The 23855-nt window shown below is 46.6% G+C and overlaps 1 protein-coding gene across 3 annotated transcripts in view; it reads right to left on the bottom strand.

The window, feature by feature from the left end:
• LOC142599188 (secretory carrier-associated membrane protein 1-like) overlaps positions 1 to 23855 on the bottom strand; it is a 112458-nt gene that overhangs the window by 13082 nt on the left and 75521 nt on the right. For 2 of the 3 annotated variants that reach the window (XM_075739074.1, XM_075739076.1), the window contains 2 exons: positions 9904 to 10063; positions 5476 to 5577 (listed from right to left, as the gene is read on the bottom strand). In XM_075739074.1, the coding sequence (XP_075595189.1) occupies positions 5476 to 5577; positions 9904 to 10063 (262 nt within the window). The remainder of the gene's footprint in view (positions 1 to 5475; positions 5578 to 9903; positions 10064 to 23855) is intronic. The other variant, XM_075739075.1, reaches the window with a different exon arrangement.

The following is a 23855-nucleotide window of genomic DNA, read 5'->3' as shown; positions in this document are numbered from 1 at the left end:
ATTTCTTTCTGGGGTGCCATGTTATCACAGGACTTGCTTTTCAAGGCACAGAATAGTGTTCCGGGCAGTGGCATGGAGCACGGGATACGTTTCCAGCCATCCAGTGGTTGCTTCCACCATTGTAAGAACATAACGCTTGCCTTGGCGGCTTTGTGGGAGCGTGATGTAGTCAATTTGCCATGCTTCCCCATATTTATATTTCAGCCATCGTCCTCCATACCACAGAGTCTTTACCCGCTTGGCTTGCTTGATTGCAGCGCATGTTTCACATTGATGGATGACCTGTGAGATGGCGTCCATGCTCAAGTCCACCCCTCAATCACGGGCCCATCTATATGTCGCATCTCTTCCTTGATGGCCTGAGGTGTCATGGGCCCATCGGGCTATAAATAATTCACCCTTACACTGCCAGTCCAAATCCACGTGAGCCACTTGAATCTTGGCAGCCCGATCCACCTGCTGGTTGTTCTGATGTTCCTCAGTGGCCTCACTCTTGGGTACGTGGGCATCTACATGATGTACCTTTACAACCAGCTTCTCCAGCTGGGCAGCAATATCTTGCCACAGTGGGGCAGCCCAGATGGGTTTGCCTCTGCGTTGCCAGTTGCTCCACTTCCACTGCTGTAACCACCCCCACAGGGCATTGGCCACCATCCATGACTCAGTATAGAGGTAGAGTGTTGGCCACTTTTCTCTTTCAGCAATATCTAAAGCCAGCTGGAATGCTTTCACCTCTGCAAACTGGCTCCATTCACCTTCTCCTTCAGCAGCTTCTGCAACTCGCCGTGTAGGACTCCATACAGCGGCCTTCCACCTCCGATGCTTTCCCACGATGTGACAGGACCCATCAGTGAACAGGGCATATGGTTTCTCTTTTTTTTGGTGGTTTATTATATGGTGTGGCTTATTCAGCACATGTCACCTCCTCCTCTGGTGACATTCCGAAATCTTTCCATTCTGGCCAGTCTGTGATCACTTCCAGAATTCCTGGACAATTAGGGCTTCCTATTCAAGCCTGCTGTGCGATCAGTGCAACCCACTTACTCCACGTAGCATCGGTTGCATGATGTGTAGAGGGGGCCCTCTCTTTGAACATCCAGCCCAGCACTGGCAGTCGGGGTGCCAGGAAGAGCTGTGCTTCAGTGCCAATCACTTGTGAAGCAGCTCGAACCCCTTCATAGGCTGCCAATATCTCCTTTTCCATTGGAGTGTAGCGGGCCTCGGATCCTCTGTATCCCCGACTCCAAAACCCCAGGGGTCGACCTCGAGTCTCCCCTGGTGCTTTCTGCCAGAGACTCCAGGTAGGGCCATTCTCCCCGGCTGCGGTGTACAGCACATTTTTTACATCTGGTCCTGCCCGGACTGGCCCAAGAGGTACGGCATGAACTATTTCTTAATTTGTTCAAAAGCTTGTCGTTGCTCAGGGCCCCATTTGAAATCATTCTTCTTCCGGGTTACATGGTAGAGAGAGCTTACTATCAGACTGTAATTCGGAATGTGCATTCGCCAGAAACCCACAATGCCTAAGAAAGCTTGTGTCTCCTTTTTGTTGGTTGGTGGGGACATGGCTGCTATTTTGTTGATAATATCCATAGGGATCTGACGCCGCCCATCATGCCACCTTATTCCTAAAAATTGGATTTCCTGCGCAGGCCCCTTCACCTTACCTCGTTTTATGGCAAAGCCAGCCTGCAGCAGGATTTGGATTATTTTCTTCCCTTTCTCAGAAACTTCCTCTGCTGAGTTGCCCCATACGATGATGTCATCAATGTATTGCAGGTGCTCTGGGGCTTCACCCTTTTCCAGTGCAGTCTGGATCAGTCCATGGCAGATGGTGGGGCTGTGTTTCCACCCCTGGGGCAGTCGGTTCCAGGTGTACTGGACGCCCCTCCAAGTGAAGGCAAACTGTGGCCTGCACTCTGCTGCCAAAGGGATCGAGAAAAATGCATTAGCTATATCACTTGTGGCATACCACTTGGCTGCCCTTGACTCCAGTTCATATTGAAGTTCCAGCATGTCTGGCACGGCAGCACTCATGGGTGACATGACTTCCTTCAGGCCACGATAGTCTACCGTCAGCCTCCACTCTCCATTGGACTTCTGCACTGGCCATATGGGACAGTTAAAGGGTGAGTGGGTTCTGCTGATCACTCCCTGACCCTCCAGTTGACGAATTAGCTTGTGGATGGGAACCAGGGAGTCTCTGTTGGTGCGGTACTGAAGCCAGTGCACAGTTGTGGTAGCGACTGGCACCTGTTGCTCTTCAACCCTCAGCAACCCTACAACAGAAGGGTCCTCTGAGAGACCAGGCAAACTAGACAATGGTTCAGTTTCCTCCATCTCCAAAGCAGCTATTCCAAAAGCCCACCAGTAGCCTTTTGGGTCTTTGAAATACCCTCTCCTGAGGTAGTCTATGCCCAGGATGCACAGAGCCTCTGGGCCAGTCACAATGGGGTGCTTTTGCCACTGATTCCCAGTTCGACTTACTTTAGCCTCCAACAGAGTCAACTGTTGGGATCTCCTTGTCACTCCAGAAATAGACATGGGTTCCACCCCTTCATAGCTGGATGGCATTAAAGTACACTGCACCAGTGTCCGCTAGGGCCTTGTACTCCTGTGGGTCCGATGTGCCAGGCCATCGGATCCACACAGTCCAATACACTCTGTTGTCCCTTTCCTCCACCTGGCTGGAGACAGGGCCCCTCTAATCCTGCTCATCATATTCACTACTCACCTCTTGCAGAAAGGACTTAGAAGTCCCTTCAAGAGGATCAGAAGTGCGATCTGGCCTTTCACTTGGTCTGGGGGGCTGCCCGGTGGAAACTGGAGCAGCATTCTTTCTGGAAGAGTCCCTTTTTATGACTGTCTTGCCTTGCAGCTCACGTATTCATGCCCGTAAGGTTGAGGTAGGCTTCCCATCCCATTTCCTCATGTCTTCTCCGTGGTCACACAGATAAAACCACAGGATACCTCGTGGTGTGTATGCTCTATATCCCCTCTCCGGAGCAGAAAAACGCTTACTCCTAACAGCTGAAATACTGGTCTGTACAGGTGGGGAGTAAGAGTTGCTGGACCTCCTGGGACAGTTTCTCCACAACCGAGACGAGGGAGGAAGAAAGGCTCTCTTCATACTGCCGGAGTCGGCCAGCCACTTGGTCCACCGTGGGTGCCTCTTCACTCTTCCAGTCGATTACTGCCAGTGAGTTGGCGTACGATGATGGAGTACTCTGTACAAATTTTCGCCACATGGGTCGGGTACACTGGACTTCATCGGGGTCTGTGGGCAACTGTGCGTTGTCCGGATCATAATAAACCATCTCCCGCACGGCTAATTCCCTCAGGTATTGGATACCGCTCTCCATGGTGGTCCACTTGCCTGGCCGACATACGACATCTTCGCTGAAAGGATACCTTTCCCTCACACTTGACAGGAGGCGCCTCCAGAGGCTGAGGGCCTGTGCCTTCTTCCCAATTGCCTTGTCAATGCCCCCTTCCCTAGACAAGGATCCTAGCTGCTTGGCCTCCCTGCCCTCCAGTTCCAGGCTACTGGCCCCGTTATCCCAGCAGCGGAGCAGCCAGGTGTGCTCCCCTGGAAGGCAGCTGAAATCTTTCCGCATATCTCGCAGCTCACTCAGGGACAGGGATCAGGTGATCACTTCTGGTTCTGGCTCTTCCTGTTCTCATGATGGCCCCGGTTCATCATCATCTTTCACTAAGCGAACTGATTTCCCTGTGTTTTTCTTTTTGTGTATAGGGGCGACTGATACTGGTATGGGTTGATCTATTGGCTCGGCTAAAGTGTCTGTTGCGGGGGTTTGGGTAGCTGTAGTGCCTGTTGCGGGGGGTTGGGTAGCTGTAGTGCCTGTGGGTCTGTTCTCTTTCTCTCCTCCCTGATGGTGCTGTCTACTATCAAGCAGTGTTTGATAGATCATGGCCAGGGCCCAGCATAGTGCAGTAAGTTGTCTTCTTGGAATAGCCACAACATTTCCTTTTCAAATATTCTACCACTTTATCAGGGTCCTGCAGTTGTTCGGGAGTGAAGCTCCAAACCATTGGGGGTGAAAAGGTCTCTAGATACCCACCCATACTCTCCCACATGCCATGCCAGCCCTGACCATTCAGCCTTGGGGAAGATCCCTGGGTGGTACTCTTGAAAAGATTTTTGCTAACCCTGAACAGGACTTGGAAAGCATGCAGGAGACCTAGTAATAGGAATATACTGGCCTGAACATTCCAAGGGTATTCAACATTCTCAAAAATTGTTGTAACCAACCAAAAGGGAAAAGGGGAGGTGAAAGTGTGGGAGAAGGTATCCCCCCCGTCTTCCCCATAGATTGGGTCCAATTATTAATCAATTCTGAAAGATATTGACTGAGGTACGGGTATGACAGAAATACTGTATACAAGTACCAGCTCAGACTCATGACTGTCAATGATATCTTATCATAAGTCATTATCACACAATACAACAACATGAGAACACGAACCCCTCTCCCAGAAGTGATAAACAGCGCCGCAGGGATTGCATAGAGTAAACATGGGTCTACAAACCAGAGCCATGTGACCAAACAGAACATCATTATGACCAGCGACTGTTTCAATAACATTATAAATGCTTATAACAACTTTGTTTCAACACACTTGGGTCAGACTTGTCGTTATCACAGCCCCTCTGGCCCCACGTTGGGCGCCAAAAAAGGACTGTGGCAGTTTAGGCCCAGCCGGCAGCTGAGCACCATGTCGCCACTCGCTTACCCCTACCCTGGCGGGATGGGGAGGAGAATGGGAAAAAACAAAGGCAAAGCCTCATGGGTTGGGATAAGGGCAGTTTACTGGGACAGCAAGGGAGAGGGAAACAATCAACAACAGTACTGATAACAGATATTCACAATGGGTGATAACAGAAAGCAATTTACCGATTCCAGGACCAACAGGACCCTCAGCCTGTCCCAGAGCCACACTGAGCCCACCCCTCCCCGACTGGCCCCCTTTTATGGTGAGCATGACATCACATGGTATGGAATAGCCCCCCTGGCCAGCTTGTCTCACCTGTCCTGGCTCCTTGTGAAATTAACTCTATCCTAGCCAGAACCAGGAGAGATTACAACCTAAATTATTCTCATTTTCTCAAAGTTTTGCTTATTTCTTTATCCTAAATATAGAGCATATAGCATCTCCACATACCACTAAAATAGGGAAGGTAATGTATAAAAGAGTAGTTCAACGTGGCTTACAGTGAAAAATAAAATTTTGACCAACCTAATAACAGAAGTACCTCACACGCTTGGAATACATTTCACATACTTTTCCTAGTTAAGAGCACTCCAAAAATGTCTTTTTTGAGTGCTAAATGTAACAATTCCAGTGAACACAGGATTTTATTTTGAAAAAACACATAGACTGTATTGCAGTTGCTATATCAAATGAGTGTTTGTCTTACAGACAGTACAATGCTACGGAAAACAGAATACTCACCAGTTTCCCCATCTTTGAAATCCTGCAGCTTGAAGTACATGTACAGCAAACTGACAGATATATACAAAGAAGAACACAAAGAACCTGAATGAACTGTCACTCCTGAAAGAGGGGGAGGGGAAAAATTAAAGCAGCCAGGAAACTTATGACTTTTTACAAATACTGCAGTACCAATCTAAAAATTTTTTTCTGCATTAATTAGAGGAAAAGTGCTTTGATTTCTTGATGGTGACTTGAAATACCAGTAATCCCGTGTTTTTGTACAGTGTTTATTTACAAGAGCTGCTGCTGTTTCTTTAATATAGTATTTTTGCCATTTGCACCTCTAACAGAGGTGAGAATAGCAGCAAGATATTATTTCTTAGTGTTCTGTTGAGCACACAGCTGGGCCTCTTAGACTAAACATACAACTTTTGCTACAGTGCATGAAGAACAGAAGTCTGCTCCACTTTCAGAATGAAGTTCACAGCTCTGGCAGGATGGGAAGAAAATATTTTACTTGTAAGAGGACATAAAATCTAATATGGAATTAGTGAAACATAATGCAGATCAGAATATTGAAGCAGCTGTTGTTTAAAAACAAAACATACAAAATATGTTTGCTTTCTAAATTACTAAAATGTCAGCCTGACAAAGACCAAAAGTATTAAAAACCTGTCAAAACCCCCAAATATAAAGATACAGGCAAAATCTCAACAAAAACCTCAACATATTACTATCAAAACTAATGATCACATTATATACTTCCTACCAAATTTCTAAAGGAAGTAAAAATCACTTCAGTCACAGAAACAGATTTTGCCAGTAATAGCACTTTCTGCAGAAGGGAATCTTTTCATTTCTATTTATTCAACCAGTTCAGTTCAATAACTATTTCATTTTCAGCTGAACAAATAATTTAAAGTTTAATATGCAAGCAGTAGTTTTCCTTTTCCAAACAATAAATATTCACTAAGAAATGCTAAAGGATTTACTAGCTCTAAAACCCTGAAAGATAACATGACACTGAACTCCACCAAATCAGGAATAATAATTTCATATAAAACAACACTACTAAGAGAGAGTATATAAGATTTATAATTAGTTAATGAAAGCTACCATTTTAAAATACTGGCAATTTTCTGCATTTTTAATTTGTCTCAATTTGTACCCACATTGTAACCTAAGTCGTGAACAACAGTTAGACTAGTAAATGAAAAACACTCATTTTTTAGCTAGAGGATGTAAGAATTTAGTGTATGAGCAAATGCAAGTTAAACTATATGATTCCTCAAAGATGTGTGGGTACAGCAATATCTCCTTGGTTAGCAAAAAAAGAAACATCTCATTATATCTAAAGATTATGCTCAATTGCAATTTATGGCTATCAATCTTTCTCTACAAAAATTAGTGCATTTAAATTGAGACCATCCTGATTAATTTCAATGTAAAAAATAATTCCCAAGAAATACTGTAAGAGTACAGGAATTTAGAATCTCTACACGCTGAATTTCACAAAAAAAGTTCAATTTTGAATGCAAACCAATCCTTTGATTTTTAAAGAATAAGATAGCACACCTCAAGCTTGTGAAGTCTGCAAAACCCAGATTGCTAAAAGCTAGGAAAAATACTGGAGTTTGATTAGTATATACCTGGTCTACTCATACTTAAGAATCTCAGTCTACTTCAATTACTGATACTGCAGGTCACTTAACAATATAAGATTTTTTAAGCGTAGAGTTTTACGAAATTCATTCAGGAAGACAAAAATTGAAGAAACCCTTCACCTGCTATGTATTACTATGTGAAACTATTCACCTGTTTGTGAAGGGACAGAGATTCAATGAGAATTTTCTTTAAAATTGTTATCAGCTCAATACTGTTAAATATTACCTACAACTATTATGCCAATGGTAGAAGCTATAAATAGAACAGAACAGAATAGAATAGAATATTATATTTTCAGTTGGAAGGGATGTACAACTATCATGTAGTCCAACTGCCTGATCACTTCATGGCTGACCAAAAGTTAAAGCATGTTATTAAGGGCATTGTCCAAATGCCTCTTAAACACTGACAGGCTTGGGGTATCGACCACCTCTCTAGGAAGCCTGTTCCAGTGTTTGACCACCCACTTGGTAAAGAAATGCTTCCTAATGTCCAGTCTGAACCTCCCCTGGCGCAGCTTTGAACCATTCCCATGCGTCCTGTCACTGGATATCAGGGAGAAGAGATCAGCGCCTCCCTTTCTACTTCCCCTCCTCAGGAAGCTGTAGACAGCAATGAGATCACCTCTGAGCCTCCTTTTCTCCAAACTAGACAAACCAACAGTCCTTAGCCGCTCCTCCTCATAGGGCATTCCTTCCAGCCCTTTCACCAGCTTTGTTGCCCTCCTCTGGACACATTCAAGGACCTTCACATCCTTCTTAAATTGTGGGGCCCAGAACTGCAAAGAGTACTCAAGGTGAGGCTGCACTAATGCTAAATACAGCGGGATAATCACCTCTCTTGACCAGCTGTTTATACTGTGTTTGATGCACCCCAGGATGCAGTTTGCTCACTTGGCTGCCAGGACATGTTGCTGACTCATAGTGATCCTGCTGTCAACCAGCATCCCCAGGTCCCTTTCTGAAGGGCTTCTCTCCAGCCACTCTCTCCCAATTTATACTTGTGCCCAGCATTACACTGTCCCAGGTCTATATTTTCCTGGGTCTTCCCTCACACCCTTCTTGTAAATCAGAATAACATTGTCTAGCTTCAAGTAAGCAGGGCCCTCCCCAGACTCCCAAGACCTTTGGTAGATGATCAAGATGGGTCCTGTTGTAACATCCACTGTCTCCTTCAGTACTCTGGGATGAATCCCATCAGTCCCCGTGGACTTGTGAACGTTCAGGTGATACAACTGGTCCTTTACAATTTCAGTGTCCACGAAGGGAAAGTCACTGTTCCCGCAGTCAGGGTCCTCCAACTCAGGGGACCGGGCAGTTCAAGGTCTATCAGTATTATTAAAGACTGAGGCAAAAAAAAGAATTAAATACCTCCACTTTATCTTCATCCTTATTAGTCAGGTGACCATCTTCAACAAGTATCAGTCCCATGTTTTCTTTAGAACTCCTTTTGCTATTAACATACTTTAAAAAGTCCTTCTTGTTGTCTGACACAACACTGGCCAGTTTCAACTCTAATTGAGCTTTGGCCTTTCGTGTCTTCTCCCTGCATATATGAACCATGGCTCTGTAATCTTCCTGTGAAGCCTGACCTTGCTTCCAAAGAGCATACAATTTCTTTTTCCTCCTGAGTTCCAAGAGGAGTTCCCTGTTCAGCCAAGCTGGTCTTCTGCCCCACTTGCTTGACTTTTGACACAATAAGATTGCCTGCTCCTGCGCTTTTAAAAGGTGGTTCTTAAAAACTGACTGGTACTCATGGACTCCTAAGCCCTCAAAAGCAGATTCCCAGGGTACTCTGCTAAGCGACTCCCATAATAGCTTAAAGTTTGCTTTCCTGAAGTCCAGGGTAGCAACTCTGCTGACCCTTTTTCTCATTACACTGAAAATTTTCAACTCAGTCCTCTCATGATCACTGCAGCCAAGACAGCCGCCTACCATCACATCTCCCACGAGTTCTTCCCTATTCACAAACAGCAAGTCTAGGAGGGCACCTTTCCTAGTTGGGTCCCTGAGTACTTGTGTCAAGAAGTTATATCTTCCACAAACTTCAAGAATTTCCAAGACCTGCTCGTCACAGCAGTATGGTATTCCCAGTTGCTGTCTGGGAAGTTGAAATCTCCCATAAGGACAAGGGCCACCGATCCAGAGATTTCTCCTAATTGCCTATAGAATAACTCATCAGTGCTATCATCCTGGTTGGGCGATCGGTAGTAGACACTGACTACGACATCTCCCTTGTTTTCCATCCCCCTACTCCTCAGACAGAGGCTCTCAATCACATCATCACTAACTGTAAGAGCTGTACAATCAAAACGCTCCCTTACATACAGTGCAACTCCTCCACCTCACCTGCTCTGCCTATCCCTCCTGAACAGCCTGTAGCTCTCCATCCCAGCACTCCAGTCATGGGAGTCATTCCATCAAGTCTCACTAATACTGATGATGTCATAGCTCTGGGAACTGATCAACGCTTCCAGTTAATCCTGCTTGTTTCTCATACTGTGTGCATTGGTGTACAAGCATTTCAGATGTGCTCCTGAACCTTCCATGCTCCCAGGAGCAAATATTTTAAAAATATTTTAAAGGATATTCTATATTTCTAACTGTTGCCATTGACATTTCAGATATAGTCACTGAATTAATGGCGAACATTCTACTTGTTTCTAATGAAATCATATTAAAGGATTATCATAATGATAAACAAGCAAATTCTGAAATGTTAATGCATTTCAAAAAGTGTAGTATTTTTTTAAAATATCTTAAGTCAAGCTGAAGTTCTTACCTGAAAGCTCCATAAAGTGGTCTGTACCAGCAGACAAAAGAACAAGGGGTAAAAAGTAAGAACCACAGGATACTCAGTCCAAAATCAACCCCTCGTGTAGCATCAATGTAAAACCAGGCCAAACATCCGAAGATATTAAGAAACAGTGTCACTGTATGGACTGTAGAAACAAAAGCAAAAAAGTCTTAATTAAATTATGTTTGTATAATAATATAATGACTGTTAAAGTAATACCCCAAATGTGTCTTTTTAAACAAAACATAAGCATGCTGACAATATATCAATATCCTCTCTCAGCAAGAAGCTGTTTTTTATAGTTTTTCAGGTTTAAGCCAGTATTCACAAGTGAAAGTACTGACCATGAAAATTCACGTAGTATCAGGTGTATAGTGAAGAAAAAAAATCCATCTTAAAAATAAAATATTTTCAAACCTAAAATGATGAAAAAAAGAGGTTTCTATAGCTGCAATAACTGATACTTCTTCTACAGTAATTACTGCATACAGATATTTGGACTTTTTTTAACATGCTGGTTATTTATTTTCTCTTACAATCAGGCAAGTAAAAGAGTACAGGAGACTCAGCCTTAATATTACAATATAAAACTACTGGACTTTTTTTTAGAGAAAAGCTTATAAATTATATAAAATACATCATAAATTTAGCACTGTGCACATTCTAATTTGCAAAGAAAATTTTTTAAAAAATCTTTTAATGAAAAGCTCTTTGTCTTACATGTAATAAAGCAAAAAATATACTTAGTAAAAATGTTTCTCAGTAAAACACAATCTGCAAGAGGCTGTTCTAGATTCTTTAATACATATTGCATATTCAAATATTTCTTATAACATCGGTCTTAAACATCTGCCTTTTTGGTGCTCAGTTCCCTCTCAATGGCATCCAGTCCCTCAGGCATGTCAATTGCACCACTTGGCTTGGTGTCAACTGCACAAGTCTTATGAGGAGTGGCTGAGGGAACTGGGGTTGTTTAGTCTAGAGAAATGGAGGCTGGGGGGAGACCTTATTGCTCTCTACAGCTATCTGAAAGGAGGTTGTAGCAAGGTGAATGTTGGTATTTTCTCCCAATGTGGAGAACCAGGCTTGTTGGTGCCAAATACAGAGCCACTGTGAGTCAGCAGAAAGTAACAGGGTCTCACTTGAGCGAGAGCACAGATTGAGCAACGTACTTGCCTTGCACAGACAAGCACCAGACCAGAGCAAAAGCAAGAGTCGAGCAAATTGCTTGTCTTGCAAAGAACCAGACAGGCATGATGGCTTGCAGTCTAAAGCTCGCTCGAATCAACTGAGTCATGCCTGGGGTGAGACAGAGGCCTCATAGTCCAATGTTGGTTCAGTAAAACAAGATAAGACCCCTGCACCTCAGTACAGAATGGCTTTGTTCTCAATGCTACTCCCCTCCTTGATCAACAAGCCAACAAGAAGAGCCAATCGTCATATAACATAATAATTGACTTAGTCCCACCTCGCCAAGAGTATAAATCTGGCACTTACAGTCCTCCATTTTGAGGATGAGAACTCCAATTATCCAGATGGGTTGATGGGCCTGGACCTCTCTCTCCTCCCTAAGCAGGGACGCCTCTTTGGTAAGATTTGCACCTCCGACTACGTTGGATGTTACCCCAGGAAAGGATCATTAACAAAAGCACTGAACTATTAACTTGAGTTCGATTTTTGCGGTAAGTGTATTTATCACTTATATCGGCAATTCTGAACTTTTTATATCTGTTGCCTTAATAAATTACCTATCTTTTCCAACTTTGCGAAACTGTTTCAGTGAAAGTCCTTTAGGGGGCTCTGACAGGCAAATGTTGACTCTGATAGGTGGCTACACACATAATCCTTTAGACATAAACGGTTGACCAAGTCTGGGAATAAGACTGGACCTAGCCACACCTAGGCTCCTCTCTGAGAAGGAGTTTAGAAAGCAAGGGGGTCCTTTCTGAACCTCGTGACTCAATGGGAGGGCCTCCCTCATCCACGCATCTGACTCATACCCTTTTCCGCGACACCCAAGTATGAAGCAATAGAACAAGAGGAAATGGCCTCAAGTTGCACCAGGGGAGGTTTAGATTGGATATTAGGAAAAATTCACCGAAAGGGTTGTCAATCATTGGAAAAGGCTGCCCAGGGAAGTGATTGAGTCACCGTCCCTGGAGGTATTTAAAACACACGTCAATGTGGTGCTTAGGGACATGGTTTAGTGGTGGACTTGGCAGTGCTAGGTTAACGGTTGGACTTGATCATCTTAAAGGTCTTTTCCAACCAAAACGATTCTATGATTCTATGATCTGCAAATTTGCTGAGGGTGCACTTGATCCCACTATGTCATTGATGAAGATATTAAACAGTACTGGTCCCAATACAAATCCCCTGAGGGACACCACTCGTCACTGATCTCCATCCGGACATTGAGCTGTTGACCACTACTCCCTGGATGTAACCATCCAGTCAATTCCTCATCCACTGAACAGTCCACCCATCAAATCCATATCTCTCCAATTTAGAGAGAAGGATGTTGTGGGGGACCATGTCAAAGGCCTTACAGAAGTCCAGATAGATGACATCCATAGCTCTTCCCTTGTCCACTGATGTAGTCACTCCATCACAGAAGGCCACTAGGTGGGTCAGGCAAGACTTGCCCTTGGTGAAGCCATGCTGGCTGTCTTGAATCACCTCCCTGTCCTCCATGTGCCTTAGCATAGCTTCTAGGAGGATCTGTTCCATGATCTTCCCAGGCACAGAGGTGAGGCTGACAGGTCGGTAGTTTCCAGGGTCCTCCTTTCCACCCTTTTAAAAAATGGGTGCAATGTTTCCCTTTTTCCAGTCACTGAGGACTTCACCTGACTGCCATGACTTTTCAAATATCATGGAGAATGGCTCAGCAACTACATCAGCCAATTCCCTCAGGACTCTGGGATGCATCTCATCGGGTCCCATAGACTTATGTATGCTCAGGTTCATCAGGTGATCTTGAACCTGATCTTCTCTTACAGTGGGAGGGACTTTGCTCCCCCAGTCCCTGCCTTGAGGTCCATCCACTCAAGAGGTGTGGGAAGAGAGATCACCAGTGAAGACTAAGGCAAAAAAGTTGTTGAATACCTCAGCCTTCTCCTCATCCATTGTTACAAGTTTGCCAGTCGTGTTCATCGGGGAGGAGGGGTACACTTTCTTTGACCTTCCTTTTCTGGCTGACATATTTATAGAAACCTTTATTATTATTCTTTGCATCCCTTGCCAAGTTCAGCTCCAGTTGCATTTTGGCCTTCCTGATCCCATCCCTACACTACCGGGCAATATCCCTATACTCTTCCCAGGATACCTGTCCCTGCTTCCACTGTCTGTGCATTTCCTTCTTGCCCTTTCCTTTGAACAGCAGGTCTTGACTCAGCCATGCTGGTCTCTTTGCCTGCCTTTCCTTATTTCTTACATACGGGGATCAAGAGCTCTTGTGTTCTATGGAAAGAATCCCTAAAGATCTGCCAGCTCTGTTCTGCTCCCTTGTCCCTGAGGGCAGTTTCCCAGGGGGTCCCATTGACTAACTCCAGGAGTCTCCTGGATTGCCTGCAGCTTGCTGTGCTCCTTTTCCAGCAGATGTCAGGGTGGTTGAAGTCCCCCAGCAGGATGAGAGCCTGCAAGCACAATGCCTCCTGTAGCTGGAGTAAGAAGACTTCATCAATAGGCTCCCCTTGATCAGGCAGCCTGTAGTAGACACCAACCACAAGGTTCCATTTGTTGGCTCGGTCTCTATTTCTTACCCATAAGCTTTCAACCTGCTCAAGGCTATTCTTCAGCGACAGCTCTTCACCATCTATCCATTTCTTGACAAAGAGGGCAACCCCTCCTCCTCTCCTTCCTCGCCTGTCCCTTCTGAATAGCTTGTAGCCATCGATAGCTACACTCCAGTCATGGGATTCATCCCACCAAGTTTAAGTAATGGCAACTAGGTCGTAGATTTCTAGCAGCACGGTGGCTTCCAACTCCTCCTATTGCCCATGCTGTGTGCATTAGTGTAGAGGCACTTCAGATGGGCTGTCAGCTGTGTCATCTTTTTAGAGGAACACTCCTTAATTCCTTTGAAATACTTCACCCGTGTTTCCCTGTTGGCTCCTATTACCTCAGAAGCCCTTGGCTCCTCTCTGTAAGACTTCAAGTGTGCTCCAGTGTACCCAGTATGTCTCAGAGCAACAGGCTGAGGGCCCTTGCTAGCACCCCGTCCCTCTAATCTTGGCATGTAGTCCCATGTGTGGCAGATGCACCTGCCCTGACAAAGCCCACAGAAAAAACCTTCCCGCCACAGTTTGAATTATGCCCACACAGCAGCAGTCATTTCAGTCGGCAGGTGACAAAGCTGAGGTCTTCGGCCAATGGGAGGCCTATGTAACCATATATGACCACAGGTCAGATTTGAATTTGTGAGAGCGCTATTTTGAGTTGGTCTCCCTCAGAGCAGCAGGTCTGTGGTCTGAGGCTCTCCCTGTGGGTTGGGATGCTACCTATGGTTCATCTTCTGTACAGACTGAGAGACCTCATCTTACATGAGTGAGTGATTTTGCACATTTTGGGTCATCAGTCATAAATCTTAGGAGCTCTTAAGTCAGTGGTGTACTACTAACATCCTGACTGACATCCTGAACCTGTGGATTGTTAATGTCTGTTGGAGCCTCAGAGCAGTTTCAGTTAGAATAAAACTTAGTTTGATTTTTTTTTCCTTCCACCTTGTAAAATCAATCTCATTTTTAGTTTGTTAACTGGCCTGGCCTGGTTTGTGAGGTTCTGTGACACTATGGCTTGTCACAGGTGAGCCTGACATTATCCCCCTCCCTCTTCAAGTCTAGTTTAAAGCTCTGTCAATCCAATCTGCTAGCTCATGAGCAAAGACTCTCTTCCCCCTTTGAGAAAGATGAATTCCATCTGATGCCAGCAGGCCTAGTGCTGTGTAGACCATCTCATTATCGAAAACCCCCAAATTCTCGCAGTGACACCAGCCACGAAGCCATCTATCATTAGACTGGATACATCTGTTTCTTCCAATATTGCTGTCTGCAACTGGAAGGATAGAGGAAAAAATAACCTGGGCTCCAGATTCTCTTACCAACCATCCCAAGGCCCTGAAGTCTCTTTTGATTGCCCTTGGACTATGTGTTGCAGCTTCATCGCCACTCACATGGAGGAGCAGTAATGAGTAATAGTCTGAGGGCTGTACCAGGCTAGGAAGTTTCCTAGTGATGTCCTTAACCCAGGCCCCAGGGAGGCAGCAGACTTCCCTAAGAGGAAGGTCTGTCCAGCATATTGGACCCTCTGTTCCCCTCAGAAGGGAGTCACCTACAACTATAATCCATCTTTTCTTTGTGGTCACGATACAGGGGGTAGGCCTTTCTGACCTTAGCAACATCTCTGGTGTAGATGAACCATCATCCACATTTTCCATTGACTGACCTTCCACATCCAGAGCCTCATACCTGTTGTACAGAAGCACCTGGGAAGGCAAGGTAGGCAAGGAGGGGGTTCACCTGCTGCCCTGAGCATAGACTTGCCTCCATTCACTCCTTTCCTTTACATTATGTTACTGCCTTCTGCCTGGCAGGGGGAGGATACAGGATCCCCTTGATCTTGGGTTTTGTCTGGTGGATGTCCCTGTTTCTGTCTCAGGGAAGGCAGAGCATGGTTCCACCAATCTATCGCTCGCTCAGCCTCCCTGATGCTCCTTAACCTTTCCACTTCCTCTCATAGCTCTGCCACCAGGCTGAGTAGATCATCTATTTGGTCACACCTCACACAGCTGTTCTCACTACTGCCATCTGTTCCTAGTGAAAAACTCTGGCAGTCCCTGCAGCCTGAGACCTAGGTAGCTGCATGTTTTCATAGGAGCTCTGTGTGGGTAGCCACATCAGTTCTGGTGAGTGCAGAGGACTTTCTGCTGGGTGGATAGCATAGCTAAGCTCCTTGTAGGAAGGTGACAACCACCAATTGAACTGACCTTTTGAGGTGGTAGAGTGATGACACCCTTCCTGTGCAAACTGCTGTGCCACACCCTGGTTGCTAGTGCTGCCTAGGCTGCTTTTTATAGGTGTGGGGGTGGTTGTGGTTGCTCTGGCAGCACCCAGGCATCATCAGCATCTTTCATAAGAACTGTCAGCTCCTGGTGGGTGTCTCTGCTGCCCTGGCATTTCCCTGCCTCAGGAAACCCCCCTGTACACCAAGAGCTGTTTCACCTCTGGAGCAGCTCACCTTGGCTTTACTGTAAAGAACTGGCAAGATAATAAAGAGGCTGAAAAAAAACTCTTCAAAGATTTTTGCTTTCCCCTTTAACTAGTACTTAAATAAGCCCTAAATCAACATAGTGGGGAAAAAAAGTCTTAAAGCAAAATACCCACATCAATGCATAAAGGGGTGAAGGAACTCAAAACACATTTCCCTCAGACAAATATTTTTCTCCAAGACTCACCAGAAACAGAAAGCTTTGTACTTCTAAATAAAGAGCATTTAATGCATCTACATATCTTAGGGCTGTTCCAAGAGGTTAGCAAAGCAACTCAATTCAGAATTTGTGTGTGCCTCAAAGCACAACAAAGGATACAAATCCCAATTCCTAACTTCACCTTGATGAATATGAGAAACCTAAGGGGTATTCTTTCTTTTTCTAGTCAATACTGGAAAACAGGGAGACCCCCTAGATTACTAGAAAAGTCCACATTCTGGTGGAGTTTGAACTTTCAAAAATTATTACATTTTTTGTAATTGCAGCTACAATAACAGGACAAGTTTTAAAAGAATACCATAACTGCAGAAGAGGGTTGAAACAACATCACACCCAATACTGATACTTACTAGCACAATAAAACTGACAACACAGGGGTCTACTTCACTACTGTCACACAGAATCTCAGCCATAAAAAATGAGTATCATTCTCTGCTGCTGCAAGCTACAGAAAGACATTTGTTCTAGGAACCAACACCTCCACTAAGTGACGTAGATAAGCTTTACTTTGTATGAATAGACAGGTGTTTTCATGTGCAGGGTAATGGTTTTAAGCAACTTCTACCTACTTACCTCTTCAAATTCAACCTTGATACAAATTATTAGAAGATAAGGACCACCTGAGAGCTGAAATGACCTAAGGCTTTGGCAGAAGTCTGCATCATGCAGTGTCTATATGACAATAACTTCACAGCTATACCAATACAGTATTCAGTGTGAAGTGATCTAAGAAACCCTTCTCCTAGTTTAGCTGTGGAAGCAGATGAGGTTAAAAAAAATATGCCAGAACAAGAGTGAACAATGGGAAATTATATTAGTTTAATAAATATTCAGACTCAACTTCATTTTTATTAGTGTAAACTTCCTTGTACAGAAGAACCCTACTTAGATATACATTCCCTGGCTTAATTAACTACACTTTATTGTCCATTAATGTTTAAAAGTGAATTGTAGATAAAGACCACAAGTTGAACTGATGCTATTTAGCATCTACATTAGTCAGTCGCTGAAGAGTGGACCTCTGGTGCCAGCCCAACCCATAGCAGAGCGGCAGATCTAGGCACACAGAGGGTTTTTCCTGACTTTCCAGAGGCAGGGAAACACCAGGGACACAGAAGACACCCGCCACAAGCCGGCTGCTCTCACGGGAACCGCTGATGAGACCTGGACGTTGCCAAAGCAACGGCACTCACCCCCACCCCCCCGGACGCCTATAAAAAGCAGCCTAGGGAGTGCTAGTGACCCGGAGCACGGCGCATCAGCCAGGGTGTGGCGCGGCAGTGCACGCGGGTAGGGCCTAGTCAGTCTACCTGCTCAAGGGGGGAGTCCACAGGTGGTCATCACTCTCTCATAGAAGGAGTTCAGCCATGGCACCCACCAGGCAGAAAGCCCTAAGCTCTGTGCTTGACAGAAGGCATGTGGCAACACAGACAGAGCTGCCACAGAAGCATGCAGCCACCCAGCTCTCAGGCTGCAGGGAGTGTCTGAGCTTGGCACTGGCACGGGAAGGCACTAGTGAGATTGGCTGCCTGAGGTGTGACCAGGTGGACGACCTGCTCAGCCTGGTGGCAGAACTCCATGAAGAAGTGGAGAGGTTAAGGAGCATCAGAGAGGCTGAGAGGTAGACTGGTGGAGCCAAGCTCTGCCCTCCCTGAGACAGAAACAGGGACAGCTAACAGACCAAAGCCAAAGCGAAGGGGACCCTGTATCCTCTCCTTGCCAGGCAGAAGGCAGCAGCCTCAAAGAAGGGAGTGAATGGAAACAAGTCCACGCTCGGCGTGGCAGGCGAACCTTCTCCTCACCCACCTCGCCTTCCCATGTAACCCTGTGCAACAGGTACCAGGCTCTGGCTGTGGAAGGCCACTCAAAGGAGGATATGGATGACAGTCAAGCTACTCCAGAGGTAGCACCTAGGCCAGAAAGGCCCACGCCTCAGGTCGTGACCACCCCCCCCAAAGAAGAAGAGGAGAGTTATAGTGGTAGGGGACTCCCTTCTGAAGGGTACAGAGGGCCCGATATGCAGGGCAGGCCCTCCTCTCAGAGAAGTCTGCTGCCTCCCTGGGGCCCATGTCAAGGACATCGCTAGGAAACTCCCCAGCCTGGTACAGCCTTCTGACTATTACCCACTGCTGCTCCTCCATGTGGGTGGGGATGAAGCAGAGACACGCACCACAAAAGCGATCAAAAGGGACTTCAGGCTCTTAGGACAGTCACTGAAGGATTTGGGAGCGCAGGTAATATTCTCCTCCCTCCTTCCAGTTGAGGGCAGCAATGGTGGGAGGAACAGGCAGACACAGTCCATAAATGCATGGCTCCATGGCTGGTGTCAACGCCACAACTTTGGGTTCTTTGACAATGGGGCGGCCTACAAGGCACCGGGCCTGATGAACCCTGATGGGATTCATCTCCCTCAAAGGGGGAAGAGGATCTTTGCCCAGGAACTAGTGGGGCTCATGGACAGAGCTTTAAACTAGGCTTGAAGGGGGAGGGGGATAATATCATCAGGCTTGCCAGCGACATGTTGTGGGATGATGTGCCCAGGTTGGAGGGACGGGGTGCTGGCGAGGGCCCTCAGCCTACTGCTCAGAGATGTGCTGGATGCACTGCAGCACACTCGAAGCCTAGAGGAGAGGAGCCGGGGGCTCCAGATGGAACAGGAACCAAGAGGGTAACACTGGGAAGATACATCAAAAGAATCCCAGCCACGCCAGCCAGTCAGCCTCAACAGGGGCACAACTGAAATGCCTCTACACGAACGCACGGACCATGGGGAATAAACAAGAGGACCTGGAGACGTGTGTGCGCCTGCAAGGCTATGACCTTATTGGCATTACAGAGACCTGGTGGGATAGCTCCTATGACTGGAGTGTTGGGATGGAAGGGTACAGGCTCTTTAGGAAGGACAGGCAGGGCAGACAAGGAGGGGGTGTCGCACTCTATGTCAATGACCAACTGGAGGGCATGGAACTCCACCTGGGGATGGATGAGGAGCTGACCCAGAGCCTATGGGTCAGGATTAAAGGGAGCACTGGGGCAGGGGACATCATAGCGGGGGTCACTGCTACAGGCCACCTGACCAGGGAGACTGAGCAGATGAGGCCCTCTATAGGCAGATAGGAGCAGCCTCACATTCACAAGCCCTGGTCCTTATGGGGGACTTCAACCACCCTGATATCTGTTGGAGGGGCAACACAGCAGAGCACAAGCAATCCAGGAAGTTCCTGGAATGTGTTGATGACAACTTGCTCCTCCAAGTGATAGAGGAGCCCACGAGGAGAGGTGCCATGCTGGACCTTATTCTCACCAATAAGGAGGGCCTGGTAGGGGATGTCAAGCTCAAGGGCAGCCTCGGCTGCAGTGACCACGAAATGGTGGAGTTCAAGATCCTCAGGGCAGCGAGGAGGGTGCACAGCAAGCTCACTACCCTGGACTTCAGGAGAGCAGACTTTGGCCTCTTCAGGGACCTGCTTGGTAGAATACCATGGGACAGAGCCCTGGAGGGAAGAGGGGCCCAAGACAGCTCTACTTGGTTAGTACTTGGTTAGTATTCAAGGGTCACCTCCTCCAAGCTCAGGAGCAATGCATCCCAACAAAGAGGAAGTCAAGCAAATCCACCAAGAGGCTGCCATGGATGAACAAGGAGTTCCTGGGCAAAGTCAAACATAAAAAGGAAGCCTACAGAGGGTGGAAGCAAGGGCAGGTAGCCTGGGAGGAATACAGAGAAACTGTCCGAGCAGCCAGGGATCAGGTTAGGAAAGCCAAAGCCCTGATAGAATTAAATCTGGCCAGGGATGTCAAGGACAACAAGAAAAGCTTCTATAGGTATGTCAGTGATAAAAGGAGGATGAGGGAAAATGTGGGTGTCCCCTCCAGAATGAAACAGGTGACCTGGGTACCCAGGATACGGAGAAGGCTGAGGTACTCAATGACTTCTTTGCCTCAGTCTTCACTGGCAAGTGCTCGAGCCACACCGCCCAGGTCACAGAAGGCAGGGACTGGGAGAATGCAGAACCGCCCACTGTAGGAGAAGATCAGGTTCGAGAATATCTAAGGAACCTGAAGGTGCACAAGTCCATGGGACCTGATGAGATGCATCCGCGGGTCTTGTGGGAACTGGCGGATGAAGTGGCCAGGCCAACCTCCATCATATTTGAGAAGTCCTGGCAGTCTGACGAAGTTCCCGCTGACTGGAAAAGGGGAAACATAACCCCCATTTTTCAGAAGGGTAAAAAGGAAGACCCAGGGAACTACAGGCCGGTCAGTCTCACCTCCGTGCCTGGCAAGATCATGGAGCAGACCCTCCTGGAAACTATGCTCAGGCACATGGAAAACAAGGTGGTGATTGGTGACAGCCAACACGGCTTCACTAAGGGCAAATCGTGCCTGACAAATTTGGTGGCCTTCCATGATGGGGTTACAGCGTTGGTGCACAAGGGAAGAGCAACTGACATCATCTCCCTGGACTTGTGCAAGGCATTTGACACTGTCCCGCATGACATCCTTGTCTCTAAATTGGAGAGACATGGATTCGATGGATGGACCACTTGGTGGATAAGGAATTGGCTGGATGGTCGCACTCAAAGCATTGCAGTCAACGGCTCAATGTCCAAGTGGAGATCAGCGACGAGTGGCGTTCCTCTGGGGTCGGTACTGGGACCGTAACTGTTCAACATCTTTGTCGGCGACATGGACAATGGGATCGAGTGCACCCTCAGCAACTTTGCCCACGACACCAAGCTGTGTGGTGCGTTTGACACGCTGGAGGGAAGGGATGCCTGTGGGATGCCGGACTTATCCAGGCTTGTTGGTGCCGAATACAGGGCCGTTATGACCCAGCAGAAGGGGCCCTGGGGGAGTCCAGCTTGGGCGAGAGCAGGGATTGAGCAACTTGCTTATCTTGCGCTGATAAGCACTGGACCTGAACAGGGGCAGGAGATGAGCAATTTGTTCATCTTAACAAGATGCAGCGCCTGACGGGTCTGCTCCTTAATCAACTAAGTGACGCCTGGGGTGAGGGGGAGCCTTCACAGCTTGACGTTACTTTGGTAAAACTAAACAGACCACCGCTCCTCTGTACTGAATGCCTTTGTTCTCTGCCACTTCCCCCCCCAGCCCCGATCAACTGCACAACAAGCCTTGTTAAGGGCCAATCGACACACAATACCTGACTTAGTCCCACCTCGCCAAAAGTATAAATCTGGCATTTAGAATCCTCTTTTCTGAGGACGAGAACTCCAACTATCCGGACGGGTCGACGGGCCTGGACCTCTCTCCTCCCCAAGCAGGGACGCCTCTTTGGTAAGACTTGCGCCTCCGATTATGTCGGATGTTACCCCGGGAAAACTATCATTAACAAAAGCGCTGAACTATTAACTTGAGCTCAAAATTGTTGCAGTTAGTGCATTTATCAACGGCAATTCCGAACTTATATATCTGTCGCTTCAATAAATTACCTATTTTTCTTTTCAACTTTGCGAAACTGTTTCAGTGAAAGTCCTTAGTGGGGCTCTGACAGGCAAACGTTGACTCTGATAAGTGGCTACACACATAACCCTTTAGACATAAACCGTTGACCAAGTCTGGGACTAAGACTGGACCTAGCCGCACCTAGGCTCCTCTCTGAGAAGGAGTTTAGAAAGCAAGGGGGTCCTTTCTGAACCTCGTGACTCAACGGGAGGGCCTCCCTCAGCCACACATCGGACTTGTACACTTTCACGCGACAGTAAAATTGGCGTCACGGACAGGATTGCCATGGATAAACTGCTGCAAAAATATAAGTGTGCACCATCCCAAGCGGGAATAGAATGGGCCCAAAAATTTTGGAAAGATGAGGATAAAGTGATAGAGAGGATAGAACAGTGTAGAAGTGAGCAAAAGATTAAAAAAGGTAAAGGCAAAGGAATTGTTTGTGCAGTGTTGGGGGCTTGTTTATCCTGTGCACAAAGGGAAATTAAAGAGTCCCCTCCCCCCGAACGAATTGCAGATGTAGAATATGCCTCTCTGAAATCAGAAAATGAAGTATTGAAAACTTCATTAACCTTTGAAAAGGAAAAAGGTGAGAAATTGGGAACACGAGTAGATGCCCTCGTGATTGATTGAAAACCAAAGCTTAAAAACAGAAAATAGGGAACTTAAAATGCTATTAGCCTCAGCGGAAAGGCGAGAAAAACAACTGCAGGAAAAGTTAAATCTTTTACTGAATCAAATGCCATCCTCGGTCTCGGCTAAACAGATCCGCAAATTAATACACTGTGCAGATCCCGAGACATGGGATGGAGACATCTGGTATGATAACGATAATGATGAACCGGTGGAAGATTTTGATCTTACCCCAGAACTTGTGCCTATACGACCACTGATTAAAACTGAAACTACAAATGAGGGGGATGATGATGTTCGTACTACTGTACGCACCATTCCCTGGTCTCCTGCTGAATTAGCAAAGTTGCAGGAAAAGTACTCCAGGAACCCAGAGGAGTCTGAGACGGAATACGTGTGGCGAGTCTCCCTTACGGGGGGGGACCAAATTTTACTAAGCGAGGAAGAAGCAGGAGGCTATTGGGGCCCTGGAGTGTTTTTAACCACTACACCAGGCAATCATAATTATTCATTAACGACACGGGCTGCCTATTGGGCTGGCGGCATAGACCCGCAAGAAAGAGGAGATCCCCTTGTTATCAAAACATCAGGATTCTCTGACTTGGCTGTGTCTGTACAAAAGGCAGCCTGCATACAAGCAATGTATGAGAGGGATGTGTTAAGGAAATCCCCAATGCTAGCCCCTATTGACCCAGCAAGGTTAACTCCCCTCATCCGTGGCCTCCCGGACAGCTTAAAGACATATGTAGCTAATGTCCAGGATAGGATCAGAGCCACCGGGGAGGCTAATGCTGTACCTTACCGTGCACCCCGAGTTGGGAGACACAGGGATCAGTCAATTCCCACCTGGAGCGAGTTTGTACAAGAGGTAGTGAATTATGGGCGCCGCATGGGTTGGATTGGACCGACCACTGGGAAACCGCCAGAACCACCCCCTCGACGAGTTCGTCAGGTCCACACCACTAAGCCTAAATCAGAGTTCAAACTAAAGTTTGATAAGGAACGTAATGATCTGTGGCGCAGAGCCTTGGCGATGGGAGTGCCACGACAGTTACTATACGGCACATCCACTGCTGATCTCCGAGCTCTGGTACAATCACTAAGCCAAAGAATTGATTCAGTGGGGGGAAGTCAGACGGCTAGAAATAAATTGATTCCTGTTAGATCCTTGCCCTCAGCCCCACAGCAGGAGCTGATTGATTTAGTAGATACTCAAACAAAAAACTTGCATCCCCGGGGAGGACAGTGAGCCACCCTGCCCGGCAAGTGCTAACTATACAATGGCTCTTTGATAAACACCATGAACCTGTCATTGCTATTCCAGTAGGACCAAGGATAATTTTTACATATTTCC

The sequence above is a fragment of the Balearica regulorum genome, chromosome W (genome assembly GCF_011004875.1).
Source record: "Balearica regulorum gibbericeps isolate bBalReg1 chromosome W, bBalReg1.pri, whole genome shotgun sequence".
Taxonomy (NCBI): Eukaryota; Metazoa; Chordata; class Aves; order Gruiformes; family Gruidae; genus Balearica; species Balearica regulorum.
The sequence above is the reverse complement of the archived record's forward strand: the minus strand, read 5'-3'. Positions and strand labels throughout refer to the sequence as shown.